Below are 20,860 nucleotides of genomic sequence, written 5' to 3'. Positions count from 1 at the left end.
GTCTAGACTTAGCCAGGGTCCTGAAGAAGGCAAGCCCCTTTTTGAAGCGTTCGCCCCAAGCGACGGTTTTGTTTCCTCGCACACTCTGGAGTTCAACTACAGTGCAGAGAACTATTATTGCGATAGCGGCTAGTGCTGATACTTTTATTTGTGTATTTATCTATTTACTTATTTACTTATTCATTCCGTCAGTTAATTCATTCATTCATTCATTCATTCATTCATTCATTTAGAGGCACAGCAATCTTATACGAGGTCTTTATACCTGATAAATATGAAAAGCAAACAAACACTAAAACTTACAAAGCACAATCGTTATTCCTGAAATACAACGCGACAAAATATGCTAATGCTTATGCAAACAATGTCATGAAAGAAGATGCATTTCAAAAGGCGATGAAGAATGCTGTTAGTGTTGCTTCAGAAAGGATGTTGCATTCAGTTATTGTTCTAGAACTAGGAAAACCTAAGGCAATCGTTACGGATTGTTAACGGGGTACTTGCCAAGGAATGTATGTGTCAAGTAGCGCAACCAGTTGCGAAAGTGAAGAGGGCTCAACTGTTGCTGTTATAGTGCCTCTTCTTTATTTGAAAGAGAAATTTCAATTGGAGAACTGCCGGCGTAATAGCGTCGGCAGCAGTCGCTCCTTTATTTTCCTTCGACGAGAACAGTCATACGACACAATACTTTTTCCTGACCATTGTCGCTCAACAAAGCGCCACAAGACGTCGCATTATCAATGCTGTTGCTTGCGTCCACCAATGAGGCCCTCAGGTATTTCTTGAACGCCAATACACCCCGCAATATTCAAAAGTTCTGCTTTGGGGCCTTTGTTACGACGATCACTACATGGGGAGTCATCAAGCAATGTAACAAAATCTTCGACAGGTCGCTTCAAAGTACTCGCACAGTGTAGCAATGGTCATGTAAGGCAAAAACTAAGTCTTATTACGAAGCTACGCAGCTTTCATTGTGTGTAATGATTACCGATCAGCGCTAAAAAAAGCCTGCGTATCCACAAAGTAGACTGAACGCAGCCTTAACGCAATTTTTTTTTCAGAGGTGCGGTAGTGCGCGGAAACAACCAGTCAATGGTGGCAAAAATCATAGGACGAGTAAGTGTCGTAACATCAGTGAGCATTTGATGCATTGAACCTAAACCCTGAATTCTTGAAGGGTTTCCGCGTACGCCCATCAAGAGATGATACCAAACTTTCTACTCGCCGTTGTACGCAAAGTTGTTTCTGATGTTAGCACACTTTCGCAGTAATTCGACATCCAGTGAGCAGTGACAATGCAGAATATGTCCTTTTATAATCAAGTTTTCGAGTATGATTTCTCCTGCACCTCCACATCCCTTATTTGAAACTTACTGCGGTAGCTGATACAGCCTAAACCTTACAAAAATTATAAAGGGAAAATCAGACATCCACGCAATCGTAGCAATTGCTACAAAGGAAACCCATACAGGCTCCTCGAAACAAAAGCCTCGCAGTTGAAGAAAAATTTGTCCTGGTCCGGGCCTCGAACCCGGGACCACCGCCTGTCCGGCGCTCTACCATCTGAGCTAACCAAGCGGCTAACAGCTGGCAGGCGAAGTCGAATTTATCGACAACTCGAAGCAGAGAGACAAGTGTTTGACGTAATAGTTATTACGTCAAACACTTACAAAAATTGTAACGAAGGTGCATGCCGTTGTGTTGACAATGCTGCTTCTTGTGCTGCACTGGTCAGCCCGCAGAGTCGATGCGAGGTTTTCGTCAAAACGAAAATTAAATTTTCATAGTAGTAGTATTTTTTTCAATTATTACGATTGATAAAGACCTGAGTTGAACGCAATCGATGTTTCTCGCTGCTTCGAGCACAAGCTTTCTAGCTCATCGAAGGCCCCGGTTCTCAGTGCGGTCTTGGATGAGTGAGAACTTACGCCGCCTGTTCTTGGGCTTGCATGCAAATGAACTCCCATTTGTGGTAAAGCAGCTTCTTGAGCCTCTGCAGGGCCTCCTGAAAGAACGTAGACGCGACAAAACAATTTTGACACAGTGGCACGAGAGCTATGTTCATCATCGGGATAAGATATGCACAACCCTAGAAGAGAAAATAAAAACTATGCCATGCCACTAAACGCCCTGAAGAAAATGCCGAGTGTTGCAGCTAGTGTCAATGCACTCCCTTCTTTACCGTCGACTCCTGATTATTTTCCTCAGCACTGCAGATAGCGAACCGAACGCTTGTCAGGTTAACCTCCTTGCCTTTCATTGTTTCTATATATATTCTTGATTATACAAATTTTGTCTAGATGGTTTGTGAATAGCTCGCTGAACAGCACAAGAACACAGCATAGTGCAAGAAAGACGGTACACGTCCGGTGACAATCAAGTGATATATTTATGCAGAACAGTGCGGAACACGTAACACTGAGTCATCAAAAAAGCACTCGGCGCAAGAAAGAAAAATAAGGCACACGTAGGCGATCTATGATGAAAAAGCGCAACATTAATTCTATTTTCGCTAGGACACATACAGAGCCCATCAAAAAAAGGACAGATTAGAGCAACATCTGGTCATTGGTCCCCAGAAACGCGCAAGCGAGAAATAACCACACTGTCGAGCACAAGAAACATCGGTTCCATCTTTCTTACCCTGCCGTTGGCGCTGTCCACCAAGCTCTCTCTCTGTCTCTGTCTTTCATATACACGCGCTGAATCGCAGGTGAGAAATATTTGCGCACTCATCCAACTGGCAATGATTTACACAGAATGCAAGGCCTATGGCTGAACTTTATGACATAGGGTATAAATTGCTAGAGGAAACTGTGGCACTAGTGCTTAAGGAAGTTGCTAGTATGGCGGTTGAGCCAGCATGAGAAAGGTGAGCCGCACGTATATTTGCCTAAACTTCGTTCTTATGGCTTCAAATGGCCTTGTGACGTCGCAAGTTGATCATTTTGAAGAACATATTGCGTCATAAATGCAAAATTTTACTGTGCTTATGTGCGCCGAAATTGACTGCCTTGCTGTGTTTGGAAAACTAACAGCGCTTGAACATTTGGAAATATAAAGCGTAATAAATAACCTGACAAGAACGTTTGAAGCCACGAGCACGGAGATTACTGTGGAAGCTAGATGATCGCTGCACCAGATTTGCCTCTACTGTTTGTTTGCCCTCGTTTTCGAGCATCCTCATATCGCACTTCTACATTTGAATCGAATGTGTCTGCTCTACCCCCACTTGGCGGCACTACCGCGAATTGCACTACGCCAGCTAGGATTTGAAAATCATTTGAGATTCTCGCGACGGCTCAAACACTGGCGGGTTCACTGCGTTTAAACCGATCGATGAGTTATTTAGCGACGTTACTCTCAAACCATTCTGCCACTAGCCTTCCTGGAGAGTGGCAAGCAGAAAGTAGCAGTATTTCTTTTTCGTCTGCTCGCCTAATGCGTGCCATGGATGCTTTTCACAGACGGACAGGCAGCGGAAATTGTCCGCAGAACAGTCATTCACAAAACCATCTGTCGTGTGGATACACTACAAGGAGCTATTAAGCTATAGTTCAAATGGTTTACTGCAAATTAATTTACACTCTTAAAAATGAATAAGGGTGTAAATCAATATGTTACTCACACCCTTACACCCTTTTTGGGTGTATGGGCGTGAGTTACAAATCGATTTACACATTTGTTCACCTTTATGGGCGTCGAAGATTTTTTACGCAGTGTATGATGAGAGTAAATGGTGTGGTGTAAGCTCCAAGAATATAATCTATCTTGCTATTGCGCGTGAGAGTACAGAGCAGCTAAAACAATAACAGCATGACGTCATAAAATTCCCGTGCAGTGAAAGTGAAAACTGCATTCTCACCTGTTCATACTCCTCGAGGGCGTACTTGGGCTTGTTTTTGAGCGCCCGCTTACACAGGTAGATCGCTGAACAAGGACACAGAGAAACACGTCAGAAGTGCTGAAGAGTGGCACATAAGTGCTCGTATTTAGTTAGTTAGTTAGTTAGTTAGTTAGTTAATTAGTTAGTTAGTTAGTTAGTTAGTTAGTTAGTTAGTTAGTTAGTTAGTTAGTTAGTTAGTTAGTTAGTTAGTTAGTTAGTTAGTTAGTTAGTTAGTTAGTTAGTAATTAAAACACACTGCAAAGCCCAGGCGAATCCGAGCAGGGTAGGCGAAGGAAGCAGACAATATCGCAGACAGGTCACAAAAAATGAATGTCTGGTGCATTTTTTTAAGCCGTCGCACTCGGTTACCGTTCGTAGGAAAAAAATTAACATATTGATTATTGTAAAGTTCGGTTATATGGAATGCGGCTTAGTGTGTCGTGTGTGACCAGTTGATAGTAGTGACAGGTACTGCTTGGGGTCCACAGGAAGTTTCTTAACTGGGAACAGACATTTGAAATGAAGCTGGTGAGATTTCTTGCATGAATAGATGGGCTCGATAGCGTTATTCTTTATTAGTTTGGAGAGGAACACTTGCCAGTATTAATTAAACCAAGTGAATCTGACGACGTTCCTCTCTATTCGTTCAATTCATTTGTTTACTTAAGATACGTTTAATCCTTCACAGGGATTATTACCGGGGTGGGAGTAAATACAGCAAGAAAATGCCCATCGATTAGAAATATAAAGCGAACTAACTAACAACATTACGTTGTTTCTGCCAGCAGCATGCGGATCCGTTTATTAATGTTTCTTAATCTTTGTTCAGCGAGGTTTGAAAACAACGTAGGCTCACCTGTTCACCAACAGGTGTTATCATAACTTATTCCCAATTTCGACGTCTCGCTTAAACAAAAGCTGTTACTGGAAATTTGTAGAAATACAAAATTTAAGTCGTATGCATAGCTCACACACTGTCAGGACGAGTAGGAGAGCTTCCTGTGAAGTAATGCACAATATCTACTCCATTGTCACGCACGCAATAAAAATGGGAATTGAAACTAATGAAGTCCTAGCATGATTAATTCCTATCAATGCAACGGAACGTAGAGTGTCGATGCTTACCGTAATCGGTGTTGTCGGGCTGGTATCGGGAAGGCCAGAAGTAAGGAGTCTGTAGAAAAAGCAAGGGTGACAGGCTGTAGGCGAGATAATTCGTAAGGGCAATGCAGATTACACGGCACAGCTGATTACAACACTTCCGTGCTTTAGGCCAGGGCATCAGCTGCAGCTAAGTTAAATGTCTGCTTAGACTTCACTACTAAAACAGCAATGTTAAACCTACTCCAGTACCAATTTGTCAACACATGTATCATTTCTGTATGTGTCTTTTTTTTTGCAGTGACCTTTGCAGTTACATTATTCAGTTTAGTCATTCATGTCTTGTTTTTACTTCTTAGAATCACACAAACACATCTCATGTTCATGTTTGGGCACTCTGTTCAGGTCTTCATTTACGGGGTCACATCGACAAATCACGGCACCAGGGATGACGGATCCACCACCTTCCCCCAGTTATGGACAGTACATCGCCACAATTATAGAAAATCGAGGGCTTTCGAGAACCATGTCGAAACTATTTTAAACATTTTCTGCTCTAAGCATCAATGACAGCATTTGCAACATATCGGTTTCGTTGGTTTTATAGCAAATATAATTTTTTTGCTACTGACCATTAAAAAAAATTGTTGTGTTATGGAAAGTGGCAATATTTTCAATTGTTACAATATGGCTCTACCTAGCGAGAGGGTTCTCCGTTTGCTCGTTAGGGTTACTCGCTCACATTGACAGTCATCATCGATGGTTTCTCCAGGACTTTTTTATATCTTTGATTTGGTCAGTGACTGCAGCTTCACCTTTAAAAAAAGATAACTTCAGTGCCAGGAAAATCTATGCAAACCAAGCCATACACGGGTGCTGCTGTTAAAAGGTTGCATTACGCCTGACCTTGAGTAGGCAATTGCGAGCATTCTGGCAGTACTGACATGGGAAGGCGAGGTCTTGGTCCCTATGCTCGGCCCGCCACATGTGTTATATAAACAAGGGATACTACGCGCTCGACAAACCTGCTGTAGTGGTCACTGACGGAAGGGCTCGAAAAGTCTCCACAAATGCGGTAGATATGAACATCGTCCATTCTTCGTGTCATCCACAAACCAATGACGAATTCAAGCTGCAGTGGTGTACCACTATGCCTTACCAACGTCAATTTTTCGCTCTTTCGTACCAAAAACAACTAACGAATGGAACCATCTCTAAATACCACAGAGCCTGCACAGTTCACCCCCTGTGTAGGCTTGGCAGACCGAGCGTGCCAACTCTCCCCTCTGCATAGACTACAATGAAGTGGGAAACGTGGACCACTATATATAATAATTCCGATGCGTCAGTGTAGAGCGGAAGGTATATTTGACAAACTTTAAAAAAAAATGACCTCTGACACGCCAGGTGTGTGGAAGGTGTAGTGCTCCTGAAATCACGGCGCGTACTACGAAAGGAGGTGTCACGTCTTCTCATGGTTGTTTTTTTTACGCGGTTGTAAGATAACAGACCAGTTGTAGCGCACTTTGTGTGCTCTGGACAGCTGCACTCTGGTTGAGTGGTTTCCGGGACTGACGGAGAGGTTAACACCACCTGAAACAACAGCACAAACGCCACTACCACCCTGTAGCGTAGCCAGGGGGTGGCAAACCGCGCACCGTGCCCCCCCCCCTCCCTCTGAAATGTCTGTGTTAGCACGCGGCCTGCCCTGCTCCTCGCCTTCCCAGAACAGACTTCCGGCTGCGCCACAACCTCTCCCCCCTCTGAATCCACGTTCCTGGAGCAGTCGCTCCCGTCCACTACGACACTCACTTCAGAGAATCTGTGACCGATGAATCATTTCCGCTTACCTGTTAACTATGATACAATGACGAAGAGAGCAGGAAAAAAAATTGCGAACTAACCTGGAACCTGTACAGAGTGCTGTCATCCCTGATGGCGAACGTTTTGGCGTTGTCGCTGACCGGAAAGAAGTAGCCGTACTGGCACAGCAAGTTGGCCAAGTGAAGGGCTTCGGCTGCCACGGGATCTGCGCATACATGCAGCTGTTCTATCCTTTTTTTTTTCTTTACACGCGCGTGTGTGTACAGTCGACCAAAAGGAAATTCAGTAACGGCGCTGTGAAGCAAATCGCACGGCAAGCTGCCTTGCTTTACTTTCGTCGCGTTATTCTACGCGTATTTCGATTATCTGCTCTCTAGGGAACGTCGAGGTATTGTACCCTTACCGACACAAACAGCCAGCTTCTCGGCATTTCTTTCTGTTCTCGAGAAAGCGTAACTCATATTACATTTCGCGTCTCTGAGATGGCCTATCTTTACATGGAAGTCTGAGTGACAGGCTGCGTTTGGTGCAGCAGCCCGAGCAATTCGGATAACCTCGTCGTCAGTTTTGTAGTGGCGCCTAGAACGCGGCTGGGGTCCGTCGAAGTTTCGATCGAGTTTCCTTTTCCGTCGACTGTACACATGCACTCAGAAAAGCCAGCAGCGGCGCCGAGCTTCTTACTCTGATCCTCAATGTCCAGGTTATCCGTGAGCCATTCGACAACGTCATAGCCTGCGAAATGAGGGGAGGGGAGATCAGTGAGCGGGCGAGCAAAAAAGCCATAAGAGAGTGAGCATGTGACGTAGTGAGTGCTAAGTGAGTTAATGGGCGAGCCGACGGGTGAGCGAGACAATAGGTCAGTTTGAGTGAACGTGAACAAGCGGGCGAGTGAATGATTCAGTGTGAATTGGTGTTCGAAAGTATGAGTGAAACAATAGATACTGATGGGCTAGTTGGTCAGCCATGATACTGAAGTGTGTGTGTGTGCGTGTCTGTCTGTCTGTCTGTCTGTCTGTCTGTCTGTCTGTCTGTCTGTCTGTCTGTCTGTCTGTCTGTATGTGAGTGAGTGAGTGAGTGAGTGAGTGAGTGAGTGAGTGAGTGAGTGAGTGAGTGAGTGAGTGAGTGAGTGAGTGAGTGAGTGAGTGAGTGAGTGAGTGAGTGAGTGAGTGAGTGAGTGAGTGAGTGTGCGTGCGTGTATGTATGTATGTACGGGCTTTGCGTGTCTGCGTGTGTCTGAGTGTGTGTGTGCAGTGAGAGCCACATACCGAGGAACGCGCTGGGTATGGAGGTGAGGAAGAGCTTCTGGCTCCGCACGGGCACGCCGGTGTCCGGGTGCTGCATCTCTCGCACGAGCGCCTCCATCTTGGCCAGCACGGGCTCCTTGCAGCTGTCGTCTGGCGGCGGCGGCTCCTTGCCCTCCATGGGCGCTCAGACCCGCAGGCGGCGGCGACGACGGCTAGGGCCAGCCCGCCGCGCAGCACGGCCGCTGCTGCCCATGCCCCCCTGCTGTGCTGCGGCAGCCCACCAGGCCTGCGAGGCGACGACGGTGCATCATGTCAAGAACGCGGCGTGGCCTGTCCCACCTTCGCACGGTCACTGGACCTTTGCTGTAGTCTGATCAACACTCTGCAATACTCTGGCTGGGCAGTATCGAAGATGCGCGTATCTTAGATACTATCTTAATGTACTCTTTTGGTATCTTGTACCTGTATCACGATATATTTGGCAATACGTGTATCAGCATCTGTACTTTCCATACATTATACGAAGTATCGTGTATCTTAAGATGCAAGATACACCTACGGCAATATCGACAGACATGCAGAGTCACTGACATCATCATCAGCAGCAGCAGCAGAAGCAGCAGAAGCAGCAGCAGCCTGTTTTATGTCTACTGCAGGACTGTCCAACTAGCGTCCGCGAATTTCCTAATGTCATCGCTCCACCTAGTCTTCTACCGTCCTCGACTGATTCCCTCCTCTTGGAATCCATTCTGTAACCCTAATGGCCCAACTGACAGCAGTTGAATTTTATTCCGTGGAGCCACATTTATGCTAACTCATTTTACTAATAGCCAAATGGAGTTAGGAATATCGAATGCTGTGCGGCAGTAGCATCAATGATGAATGAAGGTTTACTGATTAGCTCTATAAGTATACTCGCTGGTAGAGTGTTCCAACCGCAGACTGGAAGTCAAGCCGGTGTTTATAGCATGCCAGTTTGCTTGAAACTTTGTGCTTAGGACCAGCTGTTAAGAAATACAGGCAGGACACGTGTCGGGAAATGCATCGCTATTCAGGCTATAGTTTTACATGCTGTATTTCGCACAACGCAGAAACATATTATCTGGAGCATCAATGCACAACGCTGTAGATTTTAGTCACTGTTATTGCACTTTACGAGCACCTGATATGTTGACTGCTAGATACCCGCTCAGATGGTCCGGAATAAAATTAAAGTTGCAGGAGTAGGCGCTAAAAAATACCCGCCTCCATTCCAGCCTGTGAGAGTGGATGGCCGCTGCTATCACACATCTCTCCCCACGTCTGTCTGCTCTTTGAAGTCGCATGGCGTAAAAGGCACTATTTTCCCTATTATTTCATGGCTGATGCACTGAACTTGGTTAATAGTTCGCCATTACGAATCACTTAGGTAACCAAGTCAGGCCAGTTTGGCAGCTGTTGCAATTAGAGCAGTGTGAGAAGGTGTGCAAAGCAACGCGGAGCCTGCTACCGCTGTGCAATCTTTCTGAAAACTTTATGACTAAAGCCGTATTTCACTATGTTTCCCCTGCAGGTTCATGTACTTTCTTCCTGTGCTATTGTTAAAAGGACACCAAAGACAAAAAGAAGATTATGTAAGGGGTGTTAGTAAATTACCCTTGTGAAACACAATAAAGGACCACTGTTATAATACTGTGAAAACACGCTTGGTAATCCGCAAAGGACGCAAAAACAAGTCAGGTGGCGACGCTGCCTTGGAATTCCCGCACCAGCTAGGCGTGATGTCACGGATTTCGACTTCATCTGCTCGGGCGTAGTTATTTTTTTTTATATCGGCAGAAACGGACTACATTGCGTTATAAAGCAGCCAAGAATTGGACTTGGCAAGTTTCAAGGACTATTACGGAAGTAAAACGGCCCAAGTACTAAAAGATACTTCGAAATCCGTGACGTCCCACTGACGTGCAGGCACTGGGGTTCCGGCGCGATATTTGAAAAATATATATAGAAAAATTCGACCGTCATCTTCTATTCTAATAACCAACCTGTCACCGCTAACTTAGATATCAAACAGTTTTGCAAGAATACTCTTTCATAAGTCTAGACTAGGTTGGTGTTTCTCGATAGCATACCTTTAGAACTCAAGGCATTCGACTGAGTAACTAGAAAATTATTCCCCTCTATGCGCTTACTTTGGCATTATAAGAGAACGTACTCAAACAGTCACTGTGCTATTTCCAGACACTACAGAGGAGTAGTTGACATGGGCAATTTTTCTCCTCCCAAGGCAGCGCATTCTGAGAATCATGCACCCTCACCTGGATTCGTACAGCAGTACTGCGGCACTTCGAATTATAGAATAAAGCTTATCTCTTTTCATTTCATTGTTTTGTGTTCGATGTAGTTCTATGGCTGGCTTCTTCTCCATCATCCCATTATCAACTGCGCTGTTTCCCGATCTCGGATTTTCTGCCGCTGTCGACGCGTCCGTTTACGTAATAATTCCTGGTTATTTTCGTGACGCTTTCGCACATTTCCTAGGTCGTGTGTGAATGTTTTTTTTTTCTTCTTTAGAAGTTGAGCACATTTTTCCCTATTTTCTTTTAATTTCCTATTAATGGGAATGAGAAAGATGAGTGCGTGGCCAAACGCGGGCGATTGCCCAGTTCTCGCACGCCCGCATCGGAGCATATTTGCTGGAAGCTTCTACCAAAATGCTGAGGACGGCTAACAATAGTCGACATCCTATATTAAGCTGAAAATTATCTGCTGCTACGTGTTTCTTCGTCTGACTGGTACGAAGTCAAATTAAGATGCACATATTGCAAGACCAAGTCGTACAGACTGCTCCAGCCTGCAGCGCTTCAGCGTGAGCTTAAGGTTGCGCACACGCTGAACGTCGATGCAAAACCCGTTTTGCGGTTGGGATGATAACGATGATGGTGATGTGAGCATCTACTTTGACACTGGGTGGTGACAAATCTCACGAAGCTTCTTTTAACTTTCTAGTGTGCCTGTGTTCTTAAATACCTTCGTACGTTAAGCTACATTTACTGCCGTTTTACTGACGCCCAGAAACAATATCTGCATAGCGCACTGCATTGTTTATAAACATTTTGTGAAAGTGTTCGCTGAAAGACCCTGTATACCTGTGAGCATAGGAAATTCGTAAAGTATGTCCGGCTGGCGGGAGACAAGGAATTCGCCAGCATACACCTGATAACTTGCAGCGGCCTCTGCAGCTCAGCTGTAATCAGCAATTAACTAGTATGTACCTAATTATCTTAAGATACATATGGCAGATGTCGTATCGGATACAATTATTCCGCTTGTATCTTGTATCTCTCTAAAATTTATCACCTCAGTATCTTGCATCTATATCATGATGCATATGCAAAGTATATTTGGCCATCCATGGCGATAGGTAAGTTTTCACATTGGAGCTGTACAGGGGGTTTCCCAGCAGTCTTTGTGTGGTAACGGCTGCATCATAGCGTGTATCGCAGAGTTGGAGCAGCAGGAGGTCGTCGGAGTGTTTAAACGTTTAAAAGCATGGGGACGCGTAAAGTGTGTGTGTGTGGGGGGGGGGGGGGGGGGGGGGGGTGCTGCGTAAATTTCTTAAACATTTCGGGAGGAGGCAAAGGCGCAGTACGAGACCAGAACAGCTGGCACGCAGGTCCCGCGCTTTGGTCACGAGCCAGGCTTCGCCAGTTGTCTTCCAGACACGTCAAGCTTGTTCAGGATGCCGCGATTAGGCATTACAAGAACGCCATCACTCCTGTACACAACTTCTCTGCACACTCTTCCTCGGTACAAAGGTTGCTGTCATTCATACATAGTTGTATGGATTTGCGTTTGGCATTTGTAAAAGAAACAAACACGTGAACATGCGATCTGTCATGTGCGTTGGTCAGCAAATTACAATCGAAATCCTGCTAACAACCGAATTAGGCAAGAAATTTAAATGCGCCTGAAATATGCCACTCTTTCACAAATGGCAAGCTTGTAGCCCTGTGAAGAAAATGGTACTTTGAATAATTCAAAGGGGACAGCAGCGATGACTTGTTGCACGTCACTAAAGGACCTGCTCACAGATTTAGTTCAAAATTAAGGCACCCTGAGACCCGCTTTGCACACGCCGCCCATTTCCTGGCCGATCCTGCACATTGTTAATATGACGATGCAGGTCAGCCATGGCTCACTCATCAAAAAGCTTATTTATGATCTCTCTCTCTCTCTCTCTCTCTCTCTCTCTCTCTCTCTCTCTCTCTCTCTCTCTCAAGGATCACCTGTATCAAGAGGCAATTAAGAGGAAGTTATTCAGCAACTTTATTTTTTAGTACATCGAAACTTAAATTATTTTGCTCCGCATACACTGAGCTGGTTATGATCAAGTTTGCTGCATTTGAAATAAGATTTCTAATCTCATCATGACCTTTGATAGCAGCTTACTGTGTTTAGCCTTCTATTTTTAATTGTAAACGATCCTAAATCCAAATTTTCCAAAATCAACCATCGCGTTTACATTTCATAAACCCGCGGTCAAAACAGATGCCACAATACAGCCAACAGTACCTATTAGGATACAGGACAAAAATATTCGTTATATATTTCTTGTTTTTGTTTTTCACTCCAGATTTAGGCAGGCTTCAATTCCCTCTTCAGTTAAAAGAATGTTCGACACTTCTTGTCACAAATGTGAGCCGGTATAATCCAGACGTATCTGAACCGACTAAAGTAAACTAGCGCACAGCCATAAGTCATGATGTGCCAGTGCCACATATTAGAATGTCACAACTGCTAAACCACATATCATGATACTTATAAAAGAAACCATGACAGTGAGGCTCACCAAATTGATATAGCACATAATGAAGATTACGAAGACCTCCAACTCCCAAAAGTTTTTTGGTGCAAATCATTTCTTTAGAACACGTCTACTAGAGAGCACCCTAAAGTCCCACTAGGTGTCACTAGGTGAAAGTCGCAACGTCAGACTAGGTTACTCGGACGAGGTACTTTTCGTTGTCTCTCACTTAAAAAGCGAAAATATTTGCAGTGGCTTTTACGCTTTCTACGTCTTGTATGTTCCTTCGACTTCTGCAAATATATTTGGACCAAGTAGATTCTTTGCGCAACAGGGCACACAGACAAAAAACGAAAACAAAAGTGAGACACATGCGTAGTAATTCATACCAACAAGTTGAACAAACCATGCTGACAGCAGATTAGGCAGATATTTTTCAAGAAGAGGCAATGGTTGCCGAAAAACATGGTCGTAGCCCAATTAGCAAAAAAAAAAAAACAGCAGTGCTTTTTGTGAACTACAGTGGTCGAAGAAGAAATGTCCTTGGACCCAATGTTTCGGCAAAGGAGAGGAAGTAAAAAAAAAGAGTGACAGACATGGAGGTTAGCAAGTATAAGCACCGGCTTGTTACCCTGTGCTGGGGAAAGGGTAAAGGTAATGAAAGGTCAGGCAAAGGGGTCTTGCCTACGTCAGGGAAGCGACTGCTTTCCTTAGCAGAGAGTCAGCTTAATGTTGTCACCTCCATCTTTAAATGTAGGAGAGAATGAGCTACGCTCACTAACAATGCTAAGAAAATCAGTAGCTGCACTCATGAAAAGAAAATCTCCTTGGCGGAACGTTGGCTCCAGCAAAGTTTCTTCTTCGACTATTGTTCATTTCTTCAAGTCTCCATTTTTTCCGTGGACTACTGTCTTGCTAGAAGTCCCTTATGCAATACGTGATCACCACTGTTGGTACCTAACAGCAACAATCAATACTCTCCAGATATGGTTTTGTTGAAATTAATTCTACACTGACACACCCGGTGAAGTAAAATTCGGGAAATGAAAAGCAAGGTTTTTACGAGTCTGTAGAACGAAGCGACAAGGAAAGCTTACGGCTGGTTGGCTTTCTACAGAAAGCTACATCGTTTCCCACTGTAGCCTCACGCTACAGTCTTCTGGATGCCAACTTTTCCTGTCAAATAAACTTTCTTACGACCTTTTCTTGTGTCACTTCGATGGACACACAACGTTCAAACAACGTACAATAAAAAATAGCTCAACGTTACCACGACCGTTCACAAGAGAGGCACTTTTTTTGGTGCTAATCGTTTTTGTTTGACTTGTTTGTTCATAACGAAGCACTGTGTAATGAAGGATCAGTTGGCCGGGAACTACCGTGCAAGCCCGAACACGTGCGAAAGGACGCGATCACCGAGTAGTTTGGTATAATAGAGACTTCGCGCAAAGCGGTACTGGCACACGAATTACGAACCATACTTAAAGCAGGCTCCTACAAAGTGCTATTCATAGGCACGGGCACATTATGCAGCATGCAAACTCCGTCGGGGTTAACCTGTGCCAGCGAAAACGATTTCAGTAATCACCAACGCCTCTTCGCACACCACACAGCACCTCACGAAAGCTTTTGAAATGTGAAAGTGAAGAAACAGCTGTGCTTCCCAACGACATGAGAGTAACCGAAAAAAGGCACTGCTTGGTCTGGCGTAATCAGCTGCGCTCACACTAAAACACAGGCTTTGGCAGTGAAGAACAACTGTTTAAAGGTTTAAAGGTTTAAAAGTGAAGCTGCAGCTTTGGCGAAGCGATATCTACTCAGTGAACGGCGTAGCAGATTGTCTTCACCTTCAGGCAATTACAAGTTCTTATTCAACATCGACCCAGAACTCCAGTCAAGGCTACAACAACGTCTACCACAGGATCTGTAGACCCTCTATCAGCGGCTTCGATTGAACTTTGCATACACGAACAATCTTCTTTTCCGCAATGACCAGACCACAAATCCATACTGTCACAACTGTGGCGCGGTAGAATCTGTAGAGCACATCTTGCTCAAATGCCCAGCTTACAGAGACGAGCGACATCAGTATAACATAAACATGGAAAAGCTTGGCCCCTTGACATTGACACAGATGCTGGGTTCCTGGCCTTGCCCATCAGAACAGCGCAAAGCCCTGGACTTCTTGTTCCTATTTATTGAGTCAGTTGGTTTGCTGTCTAAACTATGACTCACGCACGTCGTTCCATCAATACTGTGAGTTTATTTTCTTTTGCATTTACCATCTACATGCGTCGCGTCGGACACTTTCCCCACTACTGATAACATCACGCGACCTGAATATTTTTCTTTAATTTTCCTATTTTCTTCTGCCCACCTTCTTCTAAGGGCTTTCTTCTCCTTCGTCCCATTTCCTGCAGAGTAAGTAGCATGTAGGCGAAAATACGATGGCTAACTCCCTGCATTTCCAATAAAGAGCTCTCTCTCTCTCTCTCTCTCTCTCTCTCTCTCTTTGAAGGTGTTCGTTGCGTCGCTTCACACTTCACTGAATCCGGTTATACAGTTGCTCACGCGTACATGTGTGCTTCCGGGCATTTTGCGAATGCGTCACCTATAAGTTCGGCTGACGTGCATTCCTAAGTCAACGGAATCCACCGGACTGTCTCGGACTTTAGACGAAAAATATGAAATAGAAATCGTTCCACACGGTAAGTGACTCATACTGACCTGCACAGAGGGCTGCGAAACCAGCGTTCGATGACATACAATCAGGACTTACGTAAAACACAAGGGGTGAGTTCGAGCATCTGCCAACAGTAAGCACGTGCTGGGCAGGCAGCAAGAAATGACGCGAGGTGATACGCGACTCCCCGCATCATTTTTTTCGCTAAGTTCGTTCAGTGTACCTCGGCGGAAAAAATTCGTCCTGTTAGCTATAGTGTTTCCTAATAAAATCACTGGAGGGAATTCAGTGGCTGCAAGTCGTTCAACAACCGGTGAATGATTGACAGTACAGTCACGGGCAAATGTTTAGGTAACACAGATGCCACGAAACAACTTCTTTTTTTGCATGCAGGCCGAAATCAAGAGGTGCAACCTACGTGTGTCTCTTCGACTAATCTAACGCGACATAACTGCATGGCTGGGCAAAAAGATATAAAGTTTTTGATAAGTTCATGTTCTCTAGACTTATGCTCTCGAATGTACATATGCTTTATTACAATTTCGCATGACTTCGAGGAGAAAATATATTGCAACTTTTGTTACTGCGCTTTGTGGTTCAGTCATGTTGCCTGCTAGTCACTCAGCGTCTTTTTTTTTTTTTTTGCGCCCGGTTGGTTAGTTTTACGGTGACAACCACTTTATCATATTCTCTAAATTCAAATGCAAAAATAAATACCAACACTTGATTATGCGTGTCGCTTGCTATCTTGGTATTGGTTTCTGGACAACCACTTTAGTAGACACAGGTGACCATATCACATAGTTAAGGAGTTATTCTCATTTGTAACTTTCTGTAAACAATACAACGATATGGAGTCTCAATCAAGCCTGCCAACAAATGAACTTTAAAATTCGTAAAATGCCACAGATATGCAAAGGGGGTGGGGAGGTTACAGGCTGCATTTTTGTTTAAAGTTTGCCCTGAGCACACACTTTTTTGTGGGATACATGTGCATGTTATTAACGATGATTTACCTCTAGACGCAGCATACCAGACGCAACAAACTTGAAACAGCAGAGAGGGCAAGACCAACACTTGCATTACCACATCACTTTTCAGCGAACTCGCTATTGCCCAATTCGCATGCTTCAGAAGCTTGTCTGAACAAACTTGCTCGAAGCAACTACACCTCTTGCATATGGCGTCCTGCGCTGCCACGAAAGAAAATAGGTACAATCGCAATCCATTTTTTGTAGACACTAATGGCGCGCAACCCTCCTAACCTCCCAAACTTCGTGAACCTTGCCGAGTTTGTTCGCTCTACGCTCGTCACCAGTCATCTGATGGGCAGTTCTCTCTACTTGAACGCATTGTCGGGAGACGTCAGAAAGCACGCTGGGACGGTGTTTAAAATGAGCAGGACTTCGTGACATTCGACAGGTCTAAAGGGTTTAATTTCGATCACAGATTCGGAGCGCCTCCGGTAATAGTGCTTCTGCTCCTTGCGGAGCAAGTCTATTCCATTTGGGAGATCAAGAGTGCCTCCCGTATCTGGTCACTGGCGGATTGGGAGCGGCTCCGCCGCTAGATCCACTCCATGGAGCAGCGCTCTCAACACCGCAGAAATTGTCGGAGTCGACCGGAAGTCGCTCGATGGTCAGGCCACCCACAACCAACGTACTGCTATGGCGCGCGCGCGCGCCCGTGTACGCAAATCGCGGTTTTCCGGAAGAAATGAGTGGCGCTTCGCATCGTCCAACTTGCGCTTTTACTGTTTGCGGGAAGCAAAATTATTCATCTAACTCAAGTTCCTAATCGAGCAGCGGCGACTCAAACGACGAAGAAGCTTCGGAAGCTAGCGTATTCAAGCAACCTTTCGACATCATGTTTCGGCCACCGGTCAAGAGACTGAAAGTTGCGCGTTTCGTCGACGACGTCGTTCACCAGTATTCGGATGAAGAGGTAACAACGGCTTCTTTTCGGGATTTTGGATTTTTAACAGCCTTTACATTTATTGATTAAATGCAGTTCCGAAGGCACTTCAGGCTGTCTCGATGTGTTGTCACCGAACTGATCGCAGGCTCCACTGCATGTCCAATGTTTCCAACACACAATCACGGCGGACGAGAGAAGCAGACTTGCATGCGGTGTGACTTCCATTATAGCGCAGGAGGCTAAATAGAAACATGAAACTTCTAAACACAACGCGCGCGCGAGTTCAAGCCTTAAAGGCCAAAAACGACGAAAAAAGAACACCACGAATGCTGGGAGCTTACGGAAGCGGAAGTGCGCTAGCGCCCCCTGCCAGTTGCTCCGGCGGGAGTGCCTGTGTTTCAATCACACATTTCATTCTGTTGCCCTCCGCCGTAGCGGAATGCTCCGGCGCAGAGTTCGCCGGCCACTCCGAATCTGCCATTGGAATTCACTATAAGGATTACGTCTAAACGAGGTTCGTCAGTTGTAGTTCCGCAAGCGGAAAAAAGAATCTGAAAGAAGCATCGCCTAAACAAATAAAAAGCTCCGACAGTGCCATCCCAGCTTTTCTACGTGCAACCTTTTCCTAACCTCGGCATCTGACAAAGAATACTTGCTCACCATACTCGTGAATCGAAACCCGACAGTAAAAACAGCAAACGCCGGCCGTAAGTACAAATAAGGGAGATGGCTGTGGAGGACATTACGCTGTTACACTATACGCAAATAAAGTGAATAAAGTGAAGCGCAGCAGCACCTCAACATGACAGAACACGTTACATCTCAATCAGACACGCTTCTTTTTCTCCCGGTTTCTCTTTGTTCCCACCTGAAGACCACAAAACATTTATTTTGTTCATTGATCCGCAATACCTTCTTTTCTTTTGTTACTGCTACTAACACCTAAAATTGTTGCACGTGTTCTATTCAGCTTGTACGTCCCTGACCCTAAACAGTGACAATAAGCTCAAGAGAATCACTCAGTTCCTTGATCAGGCTACGTAGAGCCCCCATCGAAAGTTCACAGGCCACAGCGTGCGCAAACTTGTTGATGTGTACACGGGTGGTAGGGCTCCAGTAGCTCTGCCACTCGTAAGCGGTCGTTGGTGAGAAATGGTGCTCCCTATGCTTCTCAGAAACTTGGAGCTCTCAGAATCAAATGCAAGTCCCATTACAGGGCACCAAGTGAACGTATTCGTGCACGCTGCGCGGCTTGGAAACTTTCGACCAATACTGAACGTACTGCAGCAGGCAACAGATATGCTCAGGTGGACGTTCCATTCAGGCTCAAACGAGGGGCCTCTCAAATTCTTCGAATACTAAAACCTCTGAGACAAATTAGTCCCCGCTACCAATTATCGCTGCGTCAACTGTCGATTACTGTCGCTAATAGTACACGCGCTCGCGTTCAATAACCATTCTTGTATTACGAAGCTGCGGGTGAGAGCAGGCACCAGCCGATCAGAATGGCGAACGCATTAGTGGACGTGGCCATCAATTGACAAACACCTCCGAGGAGGGCTTTGTGGGCTGGACCGCTGTTGCGTCCGAAGCAAACACATGCATTCTGGCGACCTCTTAGGCTGTGTGTCGATGAAGTGAATGCGAAGAGTTGGTGGATGACCGCAGAGCGAAGGTTGACCATCAGCCACTCACTCTAGTCAGTTTTCACTAGCACCAGCGTCGCAACGAAAATACGCATAGCTCCGGAATAAAGATCCGTAATATTTTCACCCGAAGCAACCTTCACTTGCTTTCTCGTGTACGGGAACAAGTCTCGGTGCGATTCAACGATCACATCGTCCACCGCCAGAGCTGTCAACGCTATCAATGTCAATGCACTGTGAAGCTCCCTTTAAAGATGGCCCTAAAGGCTTGAAATTGTGCGGTGGCTTGCTCCGCCATTCAACAAAGTGCTACGGACCTCCTGACCGCGCAGTCAACAACTATTCGGTTGTAAGCACGAGGTTCGAAGCCCAGTGTTAAGCTAAAACGTAAACGAGCAACATGTAATCCATTCTGACCAACTGGAACAAACATTCTGTACGTCGGTACAGCTAACACTAGACAATGCATTGATAAGGCAACAGGCAGCGTCGACTTGCCTGCTGCTCGATGCGCCTTCGAATCAGCTGCGAAACGTTCAAGTGTCCAATCCATGTCGCCAAGTAGGTGCATTCCACGAAACCAGCCTCGAGGGGATCACACTGTCACTTTCGCGAATCGGCGGTGTCCCAAATCTCGAAGCAACAACCTGCACGCGCGTCCCTCGCTGGCAACTCGATCACGGTGACCTATACGGCGCCGCGTTTCGCAGCGCTGACTGTCATGCCACCGGTGGCGCTGGGAAAGCCTCGTGCGACATAACAAATAGTGTCCTCTCGAACTAAGATCCTCGGCGAGGCGCCTTTGGTCGCGATTATGCGGCAAATCGTTCGCTAACACTCGTAACGAGAGAGGCTTCGCGAAGGAAAAACCCGAATTCCCTCGTCCGCCGCGAGGGTCGCTGCCCCGTCCACGCACGAGCACCACGCTATAAGGCGACACGCTTGGCAAAGTGTCGCGCCGCTCGTCAACAACTCGGACTCGCGTAAGAGGCGCAATCCGGGCCTTCGGCCACACTTCAGAGGTCAAACTCGTCGTTCCCGGTCATCTGGCGCGGTGGGTGGACGGGTCAAAAAGAAGTCAACACCTCCGCCAATAAGAACTCCCTTCTGCCGAACGAGGGAAAGCACCGTCTCCCACTGGCCGCAGAGGCCTCGAATAACACCTAGGTCTCGAACCCCGTCTCAGAGGCGTAAGGGAGATTTGGTGGCCCGCACCTCGAACCATTTTCTCTCTTTCTTTTTTTCGGCAGGGGGGCGGGGAGGCGAGCGGGTTGGCAGCAAGCCTGTCCCGGCTTACATTCACTCACCGTGGCGGCGGGGTTGAGCGGATCTGCTGCAGCGTCGTTGACGGTGGTAACCCTGCTGCGCCAACATCGATTGACGACGCCGTGAGCACCCTCTCGCCAACATGGCGTCCCCTATCGATCCCGTCTCGGAGGCGGAGGAGGAGGGAGTCCCTAGGAAACCCCTCTCTGTCGCACCCTTCCTTCCCTTGCCGTCCAGACGTCTGCTGCGCGGGCCGCGTCATGCGCCGCCATCATTGATCCGCAAAGGTGCTGCCGTCGCGCACCGCCATCGCGCGGCGACGGAGTGAACTCGGCGCCCTCCGTCGTCTGCATGTGGAAGTGTTGGCGCCGTCTGCAAATTCCCTTAACATGTCGTGAAAAACTTAGCAAGGAAAGCGTGCGATTCACTTGAATACATCAGAACGCTACAATGTGGACAAGCAGGTTTCCTTAAAGGGACACTAAAGGGCAAATACCAAGTCGACGT

General features: G+C 46.1%; 1 protein-coding gene across 2 annotated transcripts in view; it reads right to left on the bottom strand.

Moving 5' to 3' along the window:
- LOC126525724 (regulator of G-protein signaling 7-like) overlaps positions 1-20,507 on the bottom strand; it is a 38,926-nt gene extending 18,419 nt beyond the window's left edge. For both annotated transcript variants that reach the window (XM_050173644.3, XM_050173645.3), the window contains exons 1-7: positions 20,395-20,507; positions 8,077-8,341; positions 7,493-7,543; positions 6,892-7,016; positions 5,012-5,060; positions 3,866-3,930; positions 1,929-2,005 (exon numbers count right to left, since the gene is read on the bottom strand). In XM_050173644.3, the coding sequence (XP_050029601.1) occupies positions 1,929-2,005; positions 3,866-3,930; positions 5,012-5,060; positions 6,892-7,016; positions 7,493-7,543; positions 8,077-8,233 (524 nt within the window). In that variant the 5' untranslated portion in view covers positions 8,234-8,341; positions 20,395-20,507. The remainder of the gene's footprint in view (positions 1-1,928; positions 2,006-3,865; positions 3,931-5,011; positions 5,061-6,891; positions 7,017-7,492; positions 7,544-8,076; positions 8,342-20,394) is intronic.
- Between the last annotated feature and the right edge of the window lie 353 nt (positions 20,508-20,860).

Source organism: Dermacentor andersoni, chromosome 8 (assembly GCF_023375885.2).
Source record: "Dermacentor andersoni chromosome 8, qqDerAnde1_hic_scaffold, whole genome shotgun sequence".
Lineage (NCBI taxonomy): Eukaryota > Metazoa > Arthropoda > Arachnida > Ixodida > Ixodidae > Dermacentor > Dermacentor andersoni.
Note: the sequence above shows the minus strand (reverse complement) of the source record. Positions and strands in the feature narration are given on the sequence as shown.